General features: G+C 41.4%; 1 protein-coding gene across 5 annotated transcripts in view; it reads left to right on the forward strand.

Annotated features, from left to right (window-relative positions):
• The window catches only part of KANK1 (KN motif and ankyrin repeat domains 1), a 191,831-nt gene that overhangs the window by 117,933 nt on the left and 56,729 nt on the right, over positions 1–17,169 (forward strand). For all 5 annotated transcript variants that reach the window (XM_082656043.1, XM_082656044.1, XM_082656040.1 and 2 more), the window contains one exon: positions 14,328–14,447. In XM_082656043.1, the coding sequence (XP_082512169.1) occupies positions 14,411–14,447 (37 nt within the window). In that variant the 5' untranslated portion in view covers positions 14,328–14,410. The remainder of the gene's footprint in view (positions 1–14,327; positions 14,448–17,169) is intronic.

The following is a 17,169-nucleotide window of genomic DNA, read 5'->3' on the forward strand; positions in this document are numbered from 1 at the left end:
ATTCACCCACGGCAGCCAACCAAGGGGGTTGTAAAACATGTCTATCACCCCTTCCCCACCTGTATGGCTCTCATGGTGTGACTAAAGTGGATGAGTAAGACGCAGTTTATAGGGATGGGCCTACGTTGCAGCATCTCTGCCACAGCCTCCTCCCTTTTTAGAGTGAGAAGACTGGAGTGAAAGGTCCAAAAACTAGAGAGAATTCCGCAAGGAGGAAGGTGCCACATTGTGTGTCTACTTACAATCCCTAGTACAATGGAATAAATCTTCTTGTCCCCTCCTGCCAGCGTTAATAAAGGTCAAGGGGAGATAGACAACAAGAACCTACTGTATAGCCCAGGGAACTATATTCACTATCTTGTAATAATCTATAATGGAAAAGAATCTGAAAAAGTACACCTGAAACTAATACAACATTGTAAGTCAGCTATACTTCAATTTTTAAAAAAAGGTCAAGGGGTTACTTTACTGTTTTAGTATATGCAATCCCAGTATTTTCTTTTTCTTTCTTTTTTTTTTTTTGCTGTACGCAGGCCTCTCACTGCTGTGGCCTCTCCTGTTGCGGAGCACAGGCTCCAGACATGCAGGCCCAGCGGCCATGGCTCATGGGCCCAGCCGCTCCGCGGCATGTGGGATCTTCCCGGACCGGGGCACGAACCCGTGTCCCCTGCATCGGTAGGCGGACTCTCAACCACTGCACCACCAGGGAAGCCCCCAGTATTTTCAAAACATGGCAGTTTGAGAAAGTTCACTGCAAATTTGCTTGTTTAAAAGCAAATGCAGAACTCTGCTGTTCTCTGTTGACAGCTGTATTAGACTTTGGGGTTGTTCTCTGCACTCATGAGCCATGAAGAAATGTGTGTGACTTAAATCTTGCAAAGTGAAGGTGGAAATACAGAAAATAAAGAAAAATCAATGGAATGGGTCCTTTTACTGCTGTCCCCATTTTACTTTCCAGAGAGGCAAAAGTGGTATAAAGATCTTCCTTGAAACAGTGCTTCTCACGCTTTAATGTGGGGCTCTTGTTGAAATGCAGATTCTGAGACAGTAGGTCTGGGCTGAGGGCTCAAGATTCTGCATTTGTGACCAGCTCCAGCAGATACTGGTACTGCTGGACCACGGGCCACTGCTTGTCTAGTGAGTTGTTGGAAAATGAGTGCCCTGATGGGTTCTGACTCTGGATTTCACTCTTGCACCACAGGCAAGTTATAGTGACAAAGACGTTAGAGTCTCTCCTCTGTCAGGAGTTGTGTGTTTTAGTGGGAGGTGAGAGCGAGAGGAACTGTCCAGACAGTTCCCTGTCTTTAAAAATCTTAAGGTATCCCCTACAGAGGCCCAACATTCCTGCTAATGAGAAGAATAAAGAAATATACATTCCATGGGCTTGGAATTCCAGTCATGGGCTCCCCCCCACTTTTCTTTTAATTAACTGGCTCCTTTTACATCTATTAAGGGTTTTGAGGAAAGGAGTGGGGAGCAAAAGATTAAGAAAATAAATAGGAAATTCAGAAAAGGAAAGTTCCATTCCCTCCTGCTTCCATAGTAGGAAAAAAACTGTGATGTGCCTTCCTCTCCTCATACCTCTATATAAAGACACGGACCTCTGCTAACTAGTTTGTGTGACTGTCTTCTGGCTATTCAGCCTCTGTTATTTCACAAAATGTCCTTCATCTACAAAAGAAGGAATTGGATTTAGGTGGTTTTCAGAGCCCTTTTGATTGTAATGCATAGCAACTAAGAGCTTTATGATCATATGATACTGTATATAATATATACATATGTCTTTAACAGTATGGTTTTATTTCTATAAGGGCACCTCCAAAATAAGTTAGTATACATAAATTTTGTATTTTCCCCTATATTCCTGGTTCTTTCTTAAAAAAAACCAATCTACTTTGTTTCATAGCTTCAAAAAATTTTTTATGTTATGTGTAATTGGCTGTATTAATTTCTGCTCCACAATATTAATTTAAGGAATCTGGTCTCACAGTTCTAGCAAGGGCTAGAACTTTCTTCTGTGGTTTACCAGCATTCTCTCTAAGCATCTGCGTGTTTTTGGGGGTGTGTGTACATTAGATACCTGTTCTGAGAGGATGAAGGAGTCCTTGTTTCAGAAGGTACTTTGGGTCCAGCTGTGAGTACTCAACTAAGTGTGTTCTCTCAACACCATGACATCTTCAGTCTTAGGACAGAAGTCTGGGATTTATTCACATCTCTGTTCTGAGTAATTGGTTACACATCAAGCCCCGTTATCATGTAGTAGGTCAAGAAGCACTCTCAGTCAGTCAGGGATTTCTCATCCTCAGACTTCTGGATGAGACAATTAATTTTTTCTATAAATCTACCCCCAGAGACGATGTTACATACAGGAGTTGAGTTTTATAAACTATAAATTACTCTGAGCCGAGGATGAAGAATGAGCATAGAATCCCATGTTGAGCAACTAAACTTGCTGTATTAAATACAAACTTAGCGAAAACATATTGTTTACAGAAATATTTTCAGTACATTGTTTTGAGGGTGTGTGTGCTGTATTAAAAACGATAAACGTACATAGGCATGGAGTCCAGTTTCATTGGCCCTCCCACGTGGTTTTGGTGAGAGTTTAAATTGGCACCTTTCTGCAGGGCAACCTGACATTACCCATCAGAATGTACAGGCTCAGTCTTTTCCTCTCACAAATCCACTTCTTGGAATTGATCCACAGCAAATTATTGGATACGTACACAAAGCTGTATTTAAAAATATGTTTCTCAAAGAGTTTATAATAAAAAAAATTGGAAAGAATCTAAATACTCAAAAATAAAGGTCAGTGAAGTACCTAGGGGTAAGACGGGAAAAAAGACACAGTGCTTCTCATGCTTTAATGTGGGGCTCTTGTTGAATGCATGGACTTGAGGATATGGGGAGGGGGAAGGGTAAGCTGTGACAAAGTGAGACAGTGGCATGGACATATATACACTACCAAACGTAAAATAGATAGCTAGTGGGAAGCAGCCACATAGCACAGGGAGATCAGCTCGGTGCTTTGTGACCACCTAGAGGGGTGGGATAGGGAGGGTGGGAGGGAGGGAGACGCAAGAGGGAAGATATATGGGAACATATGTATATGTATAACTGATTCACTTTGTTATAAAGCAGAAGCTAACACACCATTGTAAAGCAATTATACTCCAATAAAGATGTTAAAAAAAAAGGTCAAATAAAATATAGCACAAATATGAAAGGGGACATTACGCAGATATCAAAAGGAGATGTAGGTATTATCTTTAAAAGATGTTTATAGGGCTTCCCTAGTGGCGCAGTGGTTGAGAGTCCGCCTGCCGATGCAGGGGACACGGGTTCGTGCCCCGGTCCGGGAAGATCCCACATGCCGCGGAGCGGCTGGGCCCATGAGCCATGGCCGCTGAGCCTGCACATCCGGAGCCTGTGCTCCGCAACGGGAGAGGCCACAACAGTGAGAGGCCCGTGTACCGGCGCTGCAGAAAAATATATACTTATACACATGTGTATATAAGCCCAGGGAAAAATTGGGAAGCTACATAGCAAAATGTTGATAGTAGTGGAATTATAGCTGATTTTTCACTTTCTCTCTTAAAAATTTATTTTTTTTAACTTTTTATTTTATATTGGAGTATAGTTGATTAACAGTGTTGTGTTAGTTTCAGGTGTACAACAAAGTGATTCAGTTATACGTATATATGTATCTATTCTTTTTCAAATTCTTTTCCCATTTAGGTTGTTACATAATCTTGAGCAGAGTTCCCTGTGCTATGCAGTAGGTCCTTGTTGGTTATCCATTTTAAATATAGCGTGTGTACATGTCAATTTCGTTGAAAATTTCATACTAGTACATTGAAGGGGGGAAAGATAATTTGGAAGGTTCAGAAAAAAAGCAGTCACCCTGGGAGCTGAGTTGGAGAAGAAACAGGAGCCCTGCTGTTTCAGCATCCCTTTTATGTTGACTGGTGGGAATTCTCTGACTGGTCATTGCTGTGCCAGGAGGAGCTTCAGAGACAGTGGGGGCCTGTGGGGCACGACCCCTGTCCTGCTGACCTATACACAAGGTTCCCTACGGCCTGACTTTATTTGGCAGTAGCAGCCCCAGGGAGCCGTGTGTACTTGTTAGGCCCAGGATTTAGATGAACAGAATTACTCAATGTTTGTCAGGCCTGGAAGTGTCATTAGGGCTGAGCTAGACCAGCTGCCAAGAATGGGAAGCCCCGTTTAAGTAACTTTCCCAGAGCCCCGGAGGTAGTTCCAGGTCAAGTTGAAATGCAAATGTGGTTTCCAGGTTCCTGGTCTTGGGCTGCTAGTTTGCTTCACCCCGAGTTCTGCTGTTGTGGATGAGCCCCCCAGTTCTCACAAGCAGCTTTAAAGGCCAGAAAGAAAGAGGTTTCCAGGTAAGGGAATGGATTTCCTCTCGTAACTTAGAACATTAAATTGTTAGCCCTTTCGTCCAAATCTGTGTCCTGTGAAATATGTGGAAATTCAGAGGTTCCTGACTTACCTTGGGTCCTGGCCTCTTTGGGATAATTCATGAAGCAGCAAAACCTCTCCCTTGAACAATGTGGGTTTGCTAGAAACCACAGAACTTTGCATTTGGTTTTGGGGGTTTCAAGAACCCTCTGAGACCTGTCACTCTGTTGTAAATATTCTTTGTCTTGTGTTCCCTAAGTTTTCAAGTAGTTCTCTTGCATTTGGACGTAATGAAACTGTGAACTGGTTTTCAAACCTTTGTGGTAAACATGTTTCTTGACAGAACAATAGTATGGGAAGAGAGAAAGAAAAGCTGGGAACTAGAAAGACCCACATATCTCACCACATTAGCCACTTGTTTTCTTTGTTTCCTGTTGCTGTTGGATTGTCTTTCCAATTAAAGTAAAATGTTAGGATATTTTAAAAAAATCCTACCACAGTAGCACAATGGCTTTCATTTCGGCAGTGCACTCCACTGTGTTGCTGTCCACGTGAATAATTTATGATTACACCCAAAGGCTGTCTTCAATATATTCTTTCATGCTGTTCTTTGGAAGAGGACAGTCCCCTCCATAAGAAAGACACAGGCAAGGCCCAAGATGAGGCCAGAATTCCTTTGTACTTCTCACCGAAAACTAGGTGTTTGAATAAGAGCAGGTAGTTTCCACTTACAATATGTAAGAGTTTTGAAAATAGCCTAGTGCCATAGTTTTCAAATCAGCTGGAGGACTTGTGAACACGCTGACCACTGGGCCCACCTGAAGAGTTTCTGATTCGGTGGTCCAGGGTAGGGCCCAAGGATATGCGTTTCTAGTCTCCAGGTGATGCTGGCACGACTGGTCCAGGGCCACACTTTGAGAAACAGTGACTTAGGGAGTAGAAGGCCTATAAAGCAACGTGTTTTCTAAACTTTTCTGATAACAAGAATCACGTGGGGATCTGTGTGAAAAATACAAATTTTCAACTCCGTGCCAGACTCATTGAATCAGAATCTGTGGGGAAAGTCTTGGGATGCTGCATTATCAGATTTCGGGAAATAATGTTGCTATCAGGTAAACCCTGCAAATCACCATGGGACAGAAGAATTTACCTACTTCTCTGAGCCACAGTTTTCTCATCCATTGCATGCTTTGACCCTATGACCCACTTAGCCCCTAGACATGTATCTACCTGGCTTCATCCTCATTTTAAAATGAATTTTATGCCATCTTTACAAAACATACATGTTTTTATTTCAGGTGCTAAATAAATTGTGTAAAGGAGACACCAGAATACCTGCCTTCTGAGAACTTCCTGAGGTTTTACTGAGTTCTCTTTTTGTAAAGATAGTCCCAGTCTGTGTGTGTGTGTGTGTGTGTGTGTGTGAGAGAGAGAGAGAGAGAGTGAGAGAGACAGAGACAGAGACAGAGAAGGCTGGAAGGAGGGAAAAGGGGAAGGAGGGAAGGAAGAAAGAAATGTGCATTTCTGTCGAGTTCCCTGGTAGTGCAGCTGGACCAGGACCACACTTTGAGAATCACTAGAATCGACCAATGACTCAAGCATAGCACATTGGCATCTCCTAAGGGAGTCTTAAAAAATACTTCTGGGGCTTCCCTGGTGGTGCAGTGGTTGAGAGTCCGCCTGCCGATGCAGGGGACACGGGTTCGTGCCCCGGTCCGGGAAGATCCCACATGCCGCGGAGAGGCTGGGCCCGTGAGCCATGGCCTCTGAGCCTGTGCGTCCGGAGCCTGTGCTCCTCAATGGGAGAGGCCACAACAGTGAGAGGCCCGTGTACCGCAAAAAAAACAAAAACAAAAAACTTCTGCCTGGGCCCCAACCCCAGAGAGTAATTTAATTGGTCTGTGGTTGGACCTGGACAGTAATTCCAATGATCGGCCAAGGTTGTGAACCGCTGCTATGGGTCCCTCAGGATAGAAGATAACCTGTTAAGAAGCATAAGCCCTGATGGGGAAACTAGGGCTAAGCCAGTGCCTCTCCCACTTCAGTGTGTGTACGAACCACCTGGGCTTCTTGTTAGGATGCACGTTCTGATTCAGTAGTCTATAGTGGGGCCCAAGATTCTACTTTTTTTTAACAAGTCACACAGATGCTGCTGCTGTTTACAGGGTACCATGCTTGGAGTAGCGAGGGGCTTAGAAGGTGTTAACCAACACATGTAAATGCCTGTCAACCCAGACTTATTTTTTTATTTTTGTTTTTTGTGGTATGCGGGCCTCTCACTGTTGTGGCCTCTCCCGTTGTGGAGCACAGGCTCCGGACGTGCAGGCTCAGCGGCCATGGCTCACAGGCCCAGCCACTCCAGCATGTGGGATCCTCCCGGACCGGGGCACGAACCCGTGTCCCCTGCATCGGCAGGCGGACTCTCAACCTCTGCGCCACCAGGGAAGCCCGCTAGTTCTTTTTAAATCGCTGGATTCGGTTTCTGGTTCCAGCTTTTCCTGTAACCATTTTCAGTTGAAGTGTATATGCTGTATTGATAACACAGTTTAACATTCTGGGAACTTTTGTCAGGCAGCAAATTATAAAGTACCTTGTGATCTAGGCACTTGACCAACTCTTTAGTTTCTCCTAAATAAGAACTTGTATCTTCTGGGGAAAACACAAGAACATCTGGGAAGTTCCTGTTTAGCATGACTGAGCCTTTCTGCTCTAAAGAGTAGAAAATAAAATGTTTGTGGAAAGTCAAATTAAAGGACTGGTCTGAATAAACCATTCCTGCAAGATCCAGTGTCCTTTCACCATGATAATATAACTAAAGAAGCCCTGACCTACCTCTCCCTAAAGAAAGCCTAATAAGCAAACTACTTGAAAATAAGATCATTTATATTATGTTACTCATTGGCTTTAAAACCTTCAATGACTTGACTTTGCAGTTGGAATAAAACTCATTTTCCTTACCATGGCCAGCAAGGTCCGGCAAATCTCATAATCTAGCCTCTGCTCACCTCTCCTCTCAGCCCAGTCTGCTCTCTTGCTCTCTGAATAAACTCAGTTGCTCAGCTGATAAAACTTTCCCTGCCCCAGAGCCTTTGGACCATTCTTTTACAGAAAAAAAACTTTTAATTTTGATGAAGTCCACTTTATCAACTTTTGGTGTCACATCTAGAACTCTTTTCCAAACCCTAGGTCTGCAACGGTTTGCAAGGGTCTTCTACATTTTCTTCTGAAAGCTTTATAGTTGTTTTGGTTTTACACTCAAAACTATGATTCACTTTGAATTAATTTTTGTATATGGTGAAAGAGTAAGATGAAGCTTTGTTATTTTGCCTAAACATAGCAAATTGCTCTAGCACCATTTTTTTAAAAGACTTCCTTCCTTTATTGAGTTTATTGAGTTTCATATACCACTGGGGAAAAGCAGGTGAGAGCATTGTGTCAATCTGTTTATGGGCTCCATTCTGTTCTCTGGACCATTCTTATCTTTCATACACCCCCCAGCTAACTCCTACCCATCCCTCAGGTTTCACCTACAGTGTCATTTCCCTAGAGAAGCCTCTAAGGACCACTCATTTTCATCCATCTCCTTACTCTCAACTTTAATCCTAAGAAGTTCAGCCTCTATTAGTCTCACTCTACACCTGTATTATACATTTCGCATAATTTGTTAAAAATTTGCTGGTATGTGTGTAAGTATGTGTGTAATTCCTGCCTAAAAGCCCCCAAAAGTCAGGAACTGAGTCTGTTTTGTTTACCATTTTAGTGCCCAGCAGTGTGCCTCTTATATGCTGAATGCCCAATCAGTATTTTTTGAGTAAGTGAATGGAGAAAGGTCAGGCATTCTGGGGGATGTTTTCTAAATCACTGGGTATCATTTTCTTTTCTTTTTAAAAATTTTTTTATTATTTATTTATTTATTTATGGCTGCACTGGGTCTTTGTTGCTGCACGCAGGGTTTCTCTAGTTGAGGCAGGCAGGGGCTACTCTTCATTGCGGTGCGTGGGCTTCTTATTGCAGTGGCTTCTCTTGTTGTGGAGCATGGGCTCTAGGCACGTGGACTTCAGTAGCTGTGGCATGTGGGCTCAGTAGTTGTGGCTCCCGGGCTCTAGAGCGCAGGCTCAGTAGTTGTGGTGCACGGGCTTAGTTGCTCCGCGGCATGTGGGATCTTCCTGGACCAGGGCTCAAGCCCGTGTCCCCTGCATTGGCAGGCAGATTCCCAACCACTGCACCACCAGGGAAGTCCCTGGGTATCATTTTCTTAAAATCAGAGGGCATTCCTGGCTCTGGGAGCCTTAGGGCATAATTTTTCCCCAATTAACCCATCTTTTAAGTCAGTGATTTTGAGAACCTTTGGCCTACACTGGACTCAGCTGGGGTCCACCCCCAAAGTTTCAATAGGTCTGGGGCAGCCTGAGAATTTGCATTTCGAAGAAGTTCCCAGAAGATCATGATGATGATGCTGGTCTGGGAACCACACTTTGAGACCTCCACTTTCTCGTCTCCTGCCTTTGCATGTGCTGTTCCTTCTGCCTAGAATGCCCTTCCACATTTCTTGCCCTAAAAAACATGCATTCATCCTTTAAGACTTAGGCCAAGTGATATCTTCTGAATACATTTTTCAGCTACTCCCACCCTCTTTGGGCAAAGTAAGACCACCTTACTATGGATTGGAGTTGAACTGTGTATACACTGCTGTTTCAGTGCTTTCTCCTTTAATTGTGTCTCTTTCTGCTTCCAGCACTAGTGTGTGAGCTTCTGGGAATGGCATAATAATTTAGTTTATCTTATTTCTCTAAAATGGAAACAAAATAGTGGCTGGTACAAATTCTAGGATGATGTAGTCTTTAAAACATGTTAAGGTAATTAAAATATACATATAGTCAATATATTCAAAAGAAATAGCCTCAGGTGGTAACAATGGAACATTAGGATTGTGAGATAGTTAATGATTATTTTTTGCATGTTTTGTCTTTTCCGTATTTTGTCAAATTCTTTTTTTAATTAATTAATTTTATTTATTTATTTTTGGCTGCGTTGGGTCTTCGTTGCTGCACGCAGACTTTCTCTAGTTATGGCGAGCGGGGGCTACGTTAGTTGCAGTGTACGGGCTTCTCATTGCGGTGGCTTCTCTTTTTTCAGAGCATGGACTCTAGGCACGTGGGCTCAGTAGTTGTGGCTCACGAGCTCTAGAGCACAGGCTCAGCAGTTGTGGCGCACGGGCTTAGTTGCTCCGTAGCATGTGGGATCTTCCTGGACCAGGGCTCGAACCTGTGTCCCCTGCATTGGCAGGCAGATTCTTAACCACTGGGCCACCAGGGAAGCCTAGATTTTGTCAAATTCTTTATATTGCTTCTTTTTTTTTGGTGGTACGCGGGCCTCTCACTGTTGTGGCGTCTCCCGTTGCGGAGCACAGGCGGCCATGGCTCACGGGCCTAGCTGCTCCGCAGCATGTGGGATCTTCCCGGACCGGGGCATGAACCCGTGTCCCCTGCATCGGCAGGCAGACTCTCAACCACTGTGCCACCAGGGAAGCCCTATATTGCTTCTTTAATTTAGGAAAAATACTATATGCTATAAAAGACATTCTAGAACTTACACATCAAAATGGTTGTTTTCCCTTTCATAGTTGTCATTTTGAGCAGCAAGTTTCTTATTCCAGTTATGCTGCACTGATCCTGTCCATTTTTTAAACTCCTGCAGTGCCACTGAGAATCTCTCACCTGTCCTCAGTGGCGGAAAAATTTTTAAGTATACTTAATTTTTTGAAAGAGTCAAATGACATTCATGGCATAGTCTAAGGAACAAGATTGATAACCAAGCTGATTAATATCATGTGGAGTCTGAAAGAGAGTATGACCAATAAGTGCTAAGATATACCCTGTGTGTCATATAAGTAGCTCCTCAAGCTCTTAAACATGTAATCTCAAAGAGTAAAGCTGGAAATACAATTGCTTTAAAACCAATATTACATAAAACTTTGAAACATAACTTTCTACCTAAAAGGGATTTGAACAGAGCATCCTTGCAATAGGCATATACATCCCTTAGGTGACTCCTTGAGAGGGACCTTACTATGCGCATATACGTTGCTGTTTGTTAAAGAAATAGTGCCCTCACTCTAAATCACTAATCACAGGGGCTGGAGCATGAGCTGTAGGGCCGAATTGCTTAGCTTTAATTGTAGCTCTTTCACTTACCAGCTGTGTGACTTCGGCACATTTTAAACCTCCCAGTGCCTCAGCTTCCTATCTGTAAAATGGGAAGAGAGGATTTTTGTACTTCATAGCGTTGTTGTGAGGTTTAATTAAGGTAATAACTGTTAAGCGCTTTTAAAAGTGCTTTTAAAGGTAACATCATTTTGCCAATTCCAAGATGCACATTTTTCACATTTTAACACTTGTGAAATGAGGATATGTCTTACAATTAATGTAATTTTAAGAAGCACTTTATTACCATTTAATTAGCAATATCTTTTTAAAAATCAAAGGTACTTAAAATAATGGTGCAGCTTGGAGTAGATGATGTTTTAGATTTCGATAACATAGCGGTAAGAGGTTGATAAACACTGGCTGTCATCAGCATTGTCATCAGTGTTGTGGCCATCATCATCATTATCTTGGTTCTAACCAAGGCAATGCCATTTGATTGGTTGGCAGTGCTGGCCTAGAGTGCACATCAAATTTCTGTTTCATTTATTTGTTTTCATTCATGTGTTCTTAGAAAAGGTCTAGTGCGCTCTTTTTCATATCTGTTTCATATTAAGCTAATGTATCTATGGGGTTAATTCGTGCAATGTCTGCGTTATTCTCTGCACCATACTTGGAGAGCTGCTAAAATGTTCTTCAATGCAGATCAGTCTCTTAAAATAGACAAGAAGACAAATTCTTTATTTTCTCTGTTGGTGTATTTTCCTAAATCTTTTTGAGGCACTTTTTCTTAGTGAGAAAAACCAAGCCATTGTTGTACCACTTAAGATTTACTGGTTTGCAGTCTTCTCTGACAGTGAAAAGAAGCAGTTTATTGATCTCTAACAGAATGGATCACGGCCAAATCTTTTCTGGTTTATACAATTCACTGAGATAAGAATCTGCATATCATTAAGAAGACTGAGTCCTCACAATCTGAGGCCACCTGTCAGGCATGAACAATAACTGGGAAAAATCAATACACAATATAAAACTGTTGTTTCTGCACAGACACTGCCGGGATCCACACCCAGTGACAAGCATATTTTGTTATTTTACCAGTGATATGCCTGTGATTCCTAATTTTAGGCTTCCTCCTCATTTTGATTTTATTGTTCAGTTTGGGGGAGGGTGGGAGAGACCAAATTCAATCTGAGATAAAAATCTTCTGCCAGGTTGAAAGAGGTTCAATAACAGGAGAGAACCTTGGACCAAAGTTTATGAAGCTTGACTAGGAAGATTCTGGGCACATCTCCATCCAAATACCTTGACACATACTCCATTCACCCATAACACAAGCAGCTTGTTTCTTCTGGCCTTCTGTTTGCCCTCAAGAATTTAAATGGTGGTATTTACAAGCCATTATGAAGCAAGAATACAAACACATAGGGCTAGATTGAGGCCAGTAAGCAGTTTTGCTTAGGTTTTGTTGTTGTTGCTTTTAGAAGTATAATTAGTTGAATAATTCCAGAAGCTGGACTTCTTTCTTTTGCCCCCTCATCAACTCACTCATCCTTCTTCAGTTTACCCAGTCCCCACCATTTTTTCTTAACAAAGCTACATTTGTCAGACATAATGCTCACTCTATCCCTAAAGTCTGCCTTTTGATTCAGCTAGCTCTGACTCTCCAAGTTCAATGCCATGGACCTGAACCAGTGCCTGTTTCCAACAGAATGTCAGGTGATTGCCACATAGAGAGATTAGAGTCATCCTGCCCTCCTGGTGGGCTGCCAGACAGAAACTGGGGACCAGCAGGGAGCTGGGAGGCCTTCAGTGGGAGGCTGAGAATCAGGTCTCTGTGGGTAAGCTGAGCAGTAGTCACCGTAGCTGGAAAAGCCATGCAAGGAGCACAGCTGTCAGAAGCAGCCTGTAGAAACCGGTCGTTTAGAGTTTGCACTGAGCTGCTTTCAGTAGTCAGCCTTGAACCATAGTGCAAACCCATTCAAACAGTGAAGAAAATTTCCCTAGCTAAGCAGCAAGAAATTCTCACCCTGTGTGATCAAAGCAATCAGCTGGTTCCTCTTCCTTCCTATTTGTTTATATTTCTAATCTCTTATGATCTCCATGGCTGTGGCCTGATAGTTTTCTTTTGCATAGTGTTTTAAAATACTTTTTTCTTTCTTCAGTGCATTTTAAAGCAGATAAAACCAAGTTGACAGGAAGTATCTAATGTTTCTTTTTTAAATAATTGTTATTACAAAAGTAATGAAGGAGCTAAAATCATCCATAATTGCATCACTGAAGGGCAACCACAATGAACATTTTGGCGTATTTACTTCTAATTATTTTAAATAGATGTGTAAATATGTACATATGTATTTTTAACAAAATACGTTATGACAGAATAGTTTTTTTTAATCATTAAAAGCTCTTAAATGACATCAATGGCTGCATTAGAATCCAGGATAAATGAATATGTTATTTATTCTAGCATTCTGTTTTGAGAAGCTCATGTGGGTTTCTAAATTGACACTTTATTTCTCAGCTTGGAATTCGTTAAGCTCAATTTCTTCGGATTTTGTTGGTTTAGAGTGAGAATTTGGACACAGTGGAAATGGAATATTTCTGTCTGTACCATTGTTTGCTTTCCTTGCCAACATTTTTTAAAATTAATTAATTAATTTATTTTTGGCTGTGTTGGGTCTTTGTGGCTTCGCGTGGGCTTTCTCTAGTTGCGGCGAGCGGGGGCTGCTCTTCATTGTGGTGCGCCCCGGCTTCTCATTGCGGTGGCTTCTCTCGTTGCGAAGCACGGGCTTTAGGCGCACGGGCTTCAGTAGTTGCAGCTTGCGGGCTCTAGAGAGCGCAGGCTCAGTAGTTGTGGTGCACGGGCTTAATTGCTCCACGGCACGTGGGATCTTCCCGGACCAGGGCTTGAACCCGTGTCCCCTGAATTGGCAGGCGGATTCTTAACCACTGCGCCATGAGGGAAGCCCTTGCCAACATTTCTCAAAAGGCATTTTGAAGAAGCAAAGATTGGAACAGTGGGGGTTTTTTTGTGTGTTTTGTTTTAAATTTTGTGATTGGAATATGTCTTGTAATCTCAGTTAACTTTTAAGCAGAGAATCGATATAAAATAAGAAATATGTTGCCTAACAAACCCTAAATGTTTCAAAACCACATGTCGTGCTGTGTCATTTGAAGTTTATCCAACAGGAAAATAGGAGATTTTGAAGATTTTTTTTTTTTTTTAAGACAGGGACTGCCTGGGTCAGATTTATGTTTTAAAAAGACTAGGTCAGTGAAAAACTTGAGCTATCAAGGAAGAATTCACATGAAGTTTAACCTTTTAAAAAAATGAGCATTTGGTGCAACAGCTGCTTTGGTTCAGTTGAGAAAATGAAGCTATTGAACCAACATTTAGAATGGAGGATAAGTGTCAAAATGAAAAATAGTTTGTGAAATGATACAGAATGATACATATTTGTATTTGAAGGCCACCTTCCTTAAAAAGTCACGTTTCTGGAGAACATATTTTATCTCCCATAAGAGTACTGTGTCTAGAGACCTGCTTTCAGCACCTGTCCATGGGTGCATCTGTGGGTGTGTCACTCTCAACACCCAGTGGCCGGGTCCGGGGCAGTCACCACCTTGTTCCACAGGCTGTCTCTCCCCCCTTCCAATTTGCTCTCTCCATTAGCAGTCATCTTTGTAAACAGAAGTCTAAGATTTAGTGTTGTGCATATTTTTAAATGACCCATTTTGATGGGGCTCTCTTTATTGTTTCAGGTTGAGTGCATTTGGGAACTTGATGCATAAAATTTGCATGACTCCTCACTCCTTTCTGTATCTGTCTTTGGATTCAAGCCAGCATGGCTCACACCACAAAGGTTAACGGCTGTGCCTCAGGTAACTCCATGTTCTGGAGTGTGTGTGTGTGTGTGTGTGTGTGTGTGTGTGTGTGTATTAGTGTGTGTCTTTGCTCAAACTAATTTATTTCTTTTTTAATAATGGGTAAATAATAAGTTGCCTAGATAACTAGGATTTTGAACAATTTCTATCCATTGAAGTTTTTTGTTGTTGTTTTGTTTAATCTCTTAGAGAATTTGCTTTTATCTTTAGAGTCTTTATGTACAGAAATCAGCTAGGTAAATTATTACCTAAGTCAATTCTATTGGAGTGTTGAAAGGTAAATGTAAAATACTGAGTGCTGATGCAAGAATAATGTACACTCCTCTTGCGCTTCTTTATGAGGGATTGAACGATGAAAGAGGAAATGAGTTTGAATGCTTAAAACCAATTCCTAGTATCCACTCCCAAGCAGCTTTTGTTTGTTTAAAGTAACTTTCCCAGAGGGAATGTGCAGCAAACCAAATATATTATGAATCATAATATTGTATGTATTCTTATTATTGCTTTGGTTATGTTAGAGACCTATAGAGTTTGCATATCTATTCCAATATTGCTTATATAAGATTTTGGAGAAATTTATAGAACAAATGCTGAGAAAAGCCTCCTAAGAGACAGTATATGACAGGAGATGACAACCTGTCCAAAATGGTACTCTAAGTGTTCATTCTTCTTTTGAGCTATCTGCCAAATAGCAGAACGTGTGAGAGCAGTAACTGTGTATGTGGGAATTCTTGTGGAGTGCTTGAGTCCAAGGTCTTCGCTCTGCTGGCTCTGAGCACTGGGTAATGGAGAGAATGTGGGATTGGAATCGGGAGACCCATCTCCTGCATTAACCATGAATTACGGGGCAGGACGATTTCTCCATGTGTAAGACATCAATAAGTATACCCACCTGCAGGGTTAGAACAAATGAGAGCACCAGAAATGTGCACACAAGTGCCGTGTAAGTTGTAAAACAACAGCAGAAGGAGGAGACCTCTGAATTGGGCCCACCCAGCCCGTGTGTGGCTTTCTGTTTCAGCAATCCCAGCTGCAAGTATCCCCTCTGGAAAGATGCTCTAGCTTGCCCCAAACCAAACCCAAATAAACTCAATTGTTCATTATGGGACAACTGATCTTACTCTGTTCATTCTTTTTCCTATCCTTCCTACTGCTCAGCTTCTCAGGACTATTATAGATTCTGCTCAGGACTGCTGTCATTAATAAAATATGAATGACAATACCTAACATTTAATGAGCACTTAGTGTTACCATGGTGCCCAAGATGTTTTGCCTGCATTATCATACTTAATAGTCATAGTAATCCTAGGAGAGTATGCTGTTATCATCACCACCACCACTGTCATCCCTATATGATAGCACAGAAAAGCTCAGTAACTTACCTAAGTGAAGAAAGGAAAGTCAGGATTATTACTTGTTTCTCTAGTCGAATATTTGATAAGGGAAGAGATTGAAACATTGTGAAATTTCTTGAGACTTGTGGGCGGGTTTCAATCCCCCATGATGCTATGGTCTCCCTTCCCTCTCCTGCCCTCAGTTCTTCTCACACACTCAGAGGAAGGGGGCTCGAAGCTGTTGGTGCCTCGGAACGCTCTGGTATCTCTGGCAGAATCAGTATATTCAAGGTTTTAGATACTTACCCCAAGTGACCCTAATTCCCTTTCCAACTTGACTTGTCCTGGAGTATCCCTTTTCCTTTGTTCCTGAAGTCTGATGATACAGTTATAACCTTTCTTCCTCACCTGGTGTCCTGCCTAACAGGTCTGGGGACTGAGTCTGAAAGTGAAGAAAAGCTCTCTGATTTGTGACTTCTGGGGTGTCAGGGTATGAATTGTTATTGCACAAAGGTACCTGGACAAGGCAAAGGAAGGTTTTTGTTTATTCTAATCACCATGACCTCTGTAAGCAAATCTGATTAGAGGCTTAGTCATACACAATTACTTTAATTTTATATATGCATATATGTGTATAAATATATGTATGTACATACACAGGTACATATACTTGTATACATTATGTATACATATACATACACATACATATATATGAAACTCATTAGAGAAAATTTTATAATACACAAGTTTAGTGTTTTCCAAAAAAATAAAGCAAGAATTACTGGCAATACCACCACCCTAAAATAAATTTTTTGCTCATTTTCCGTATGGCCTTTAAATTTTTTTTCTTAATTTAATTTATTTATTTAAAAAATTTTTATTGGAGTATAGTTGACTTACAGTGTTGTTAGTTTCTGCTGCACAGCAGAGTGAATCAATTATACATACACATATATCAACTCTTTTTTTAGATTCTTTTCCCATATAGGTCATTACAGAGTTAGAGTAGAGTTCCTTGTGCTCTGCAATAGGTCCTTATTAGTTACCTATTTTATATCAATATATAGTAGTGTGTATATGTCAATCCCAATCTACCAGTTTATCCCTCCCCCGCTTCCCCCCCCGGTAACCATAAGTTTGTTTTTTTTTACATCCATGACTCTATTTGTGTTTCGTAAATAAGTTCATTTGTACCATTATTTTTAGATTCCACATATAAGCGATATCATATGATATTTGTCTTTCTCTGTCTGACTTCACTCAGTATGACAATCTCTAGGTCCATCCATGTTGCTGCAAATGGCATTATTTCCTTCTTTAAATTTTATGCATTTCACATAGTGGAGATAATAGTTATAAAAATCTTTATTTTACATTTTCTTTTC

This window comes from Grampus griseus (genome assembly GCF_964374135.1).
Source record: "Grampus griseus genome assembly, chromosome: 6".
NCBI lineage: Eukaryota > Metazoa > Chordata > Mammalia > Artiodactyla > Delphinidae > Grampus > Grampus griseus.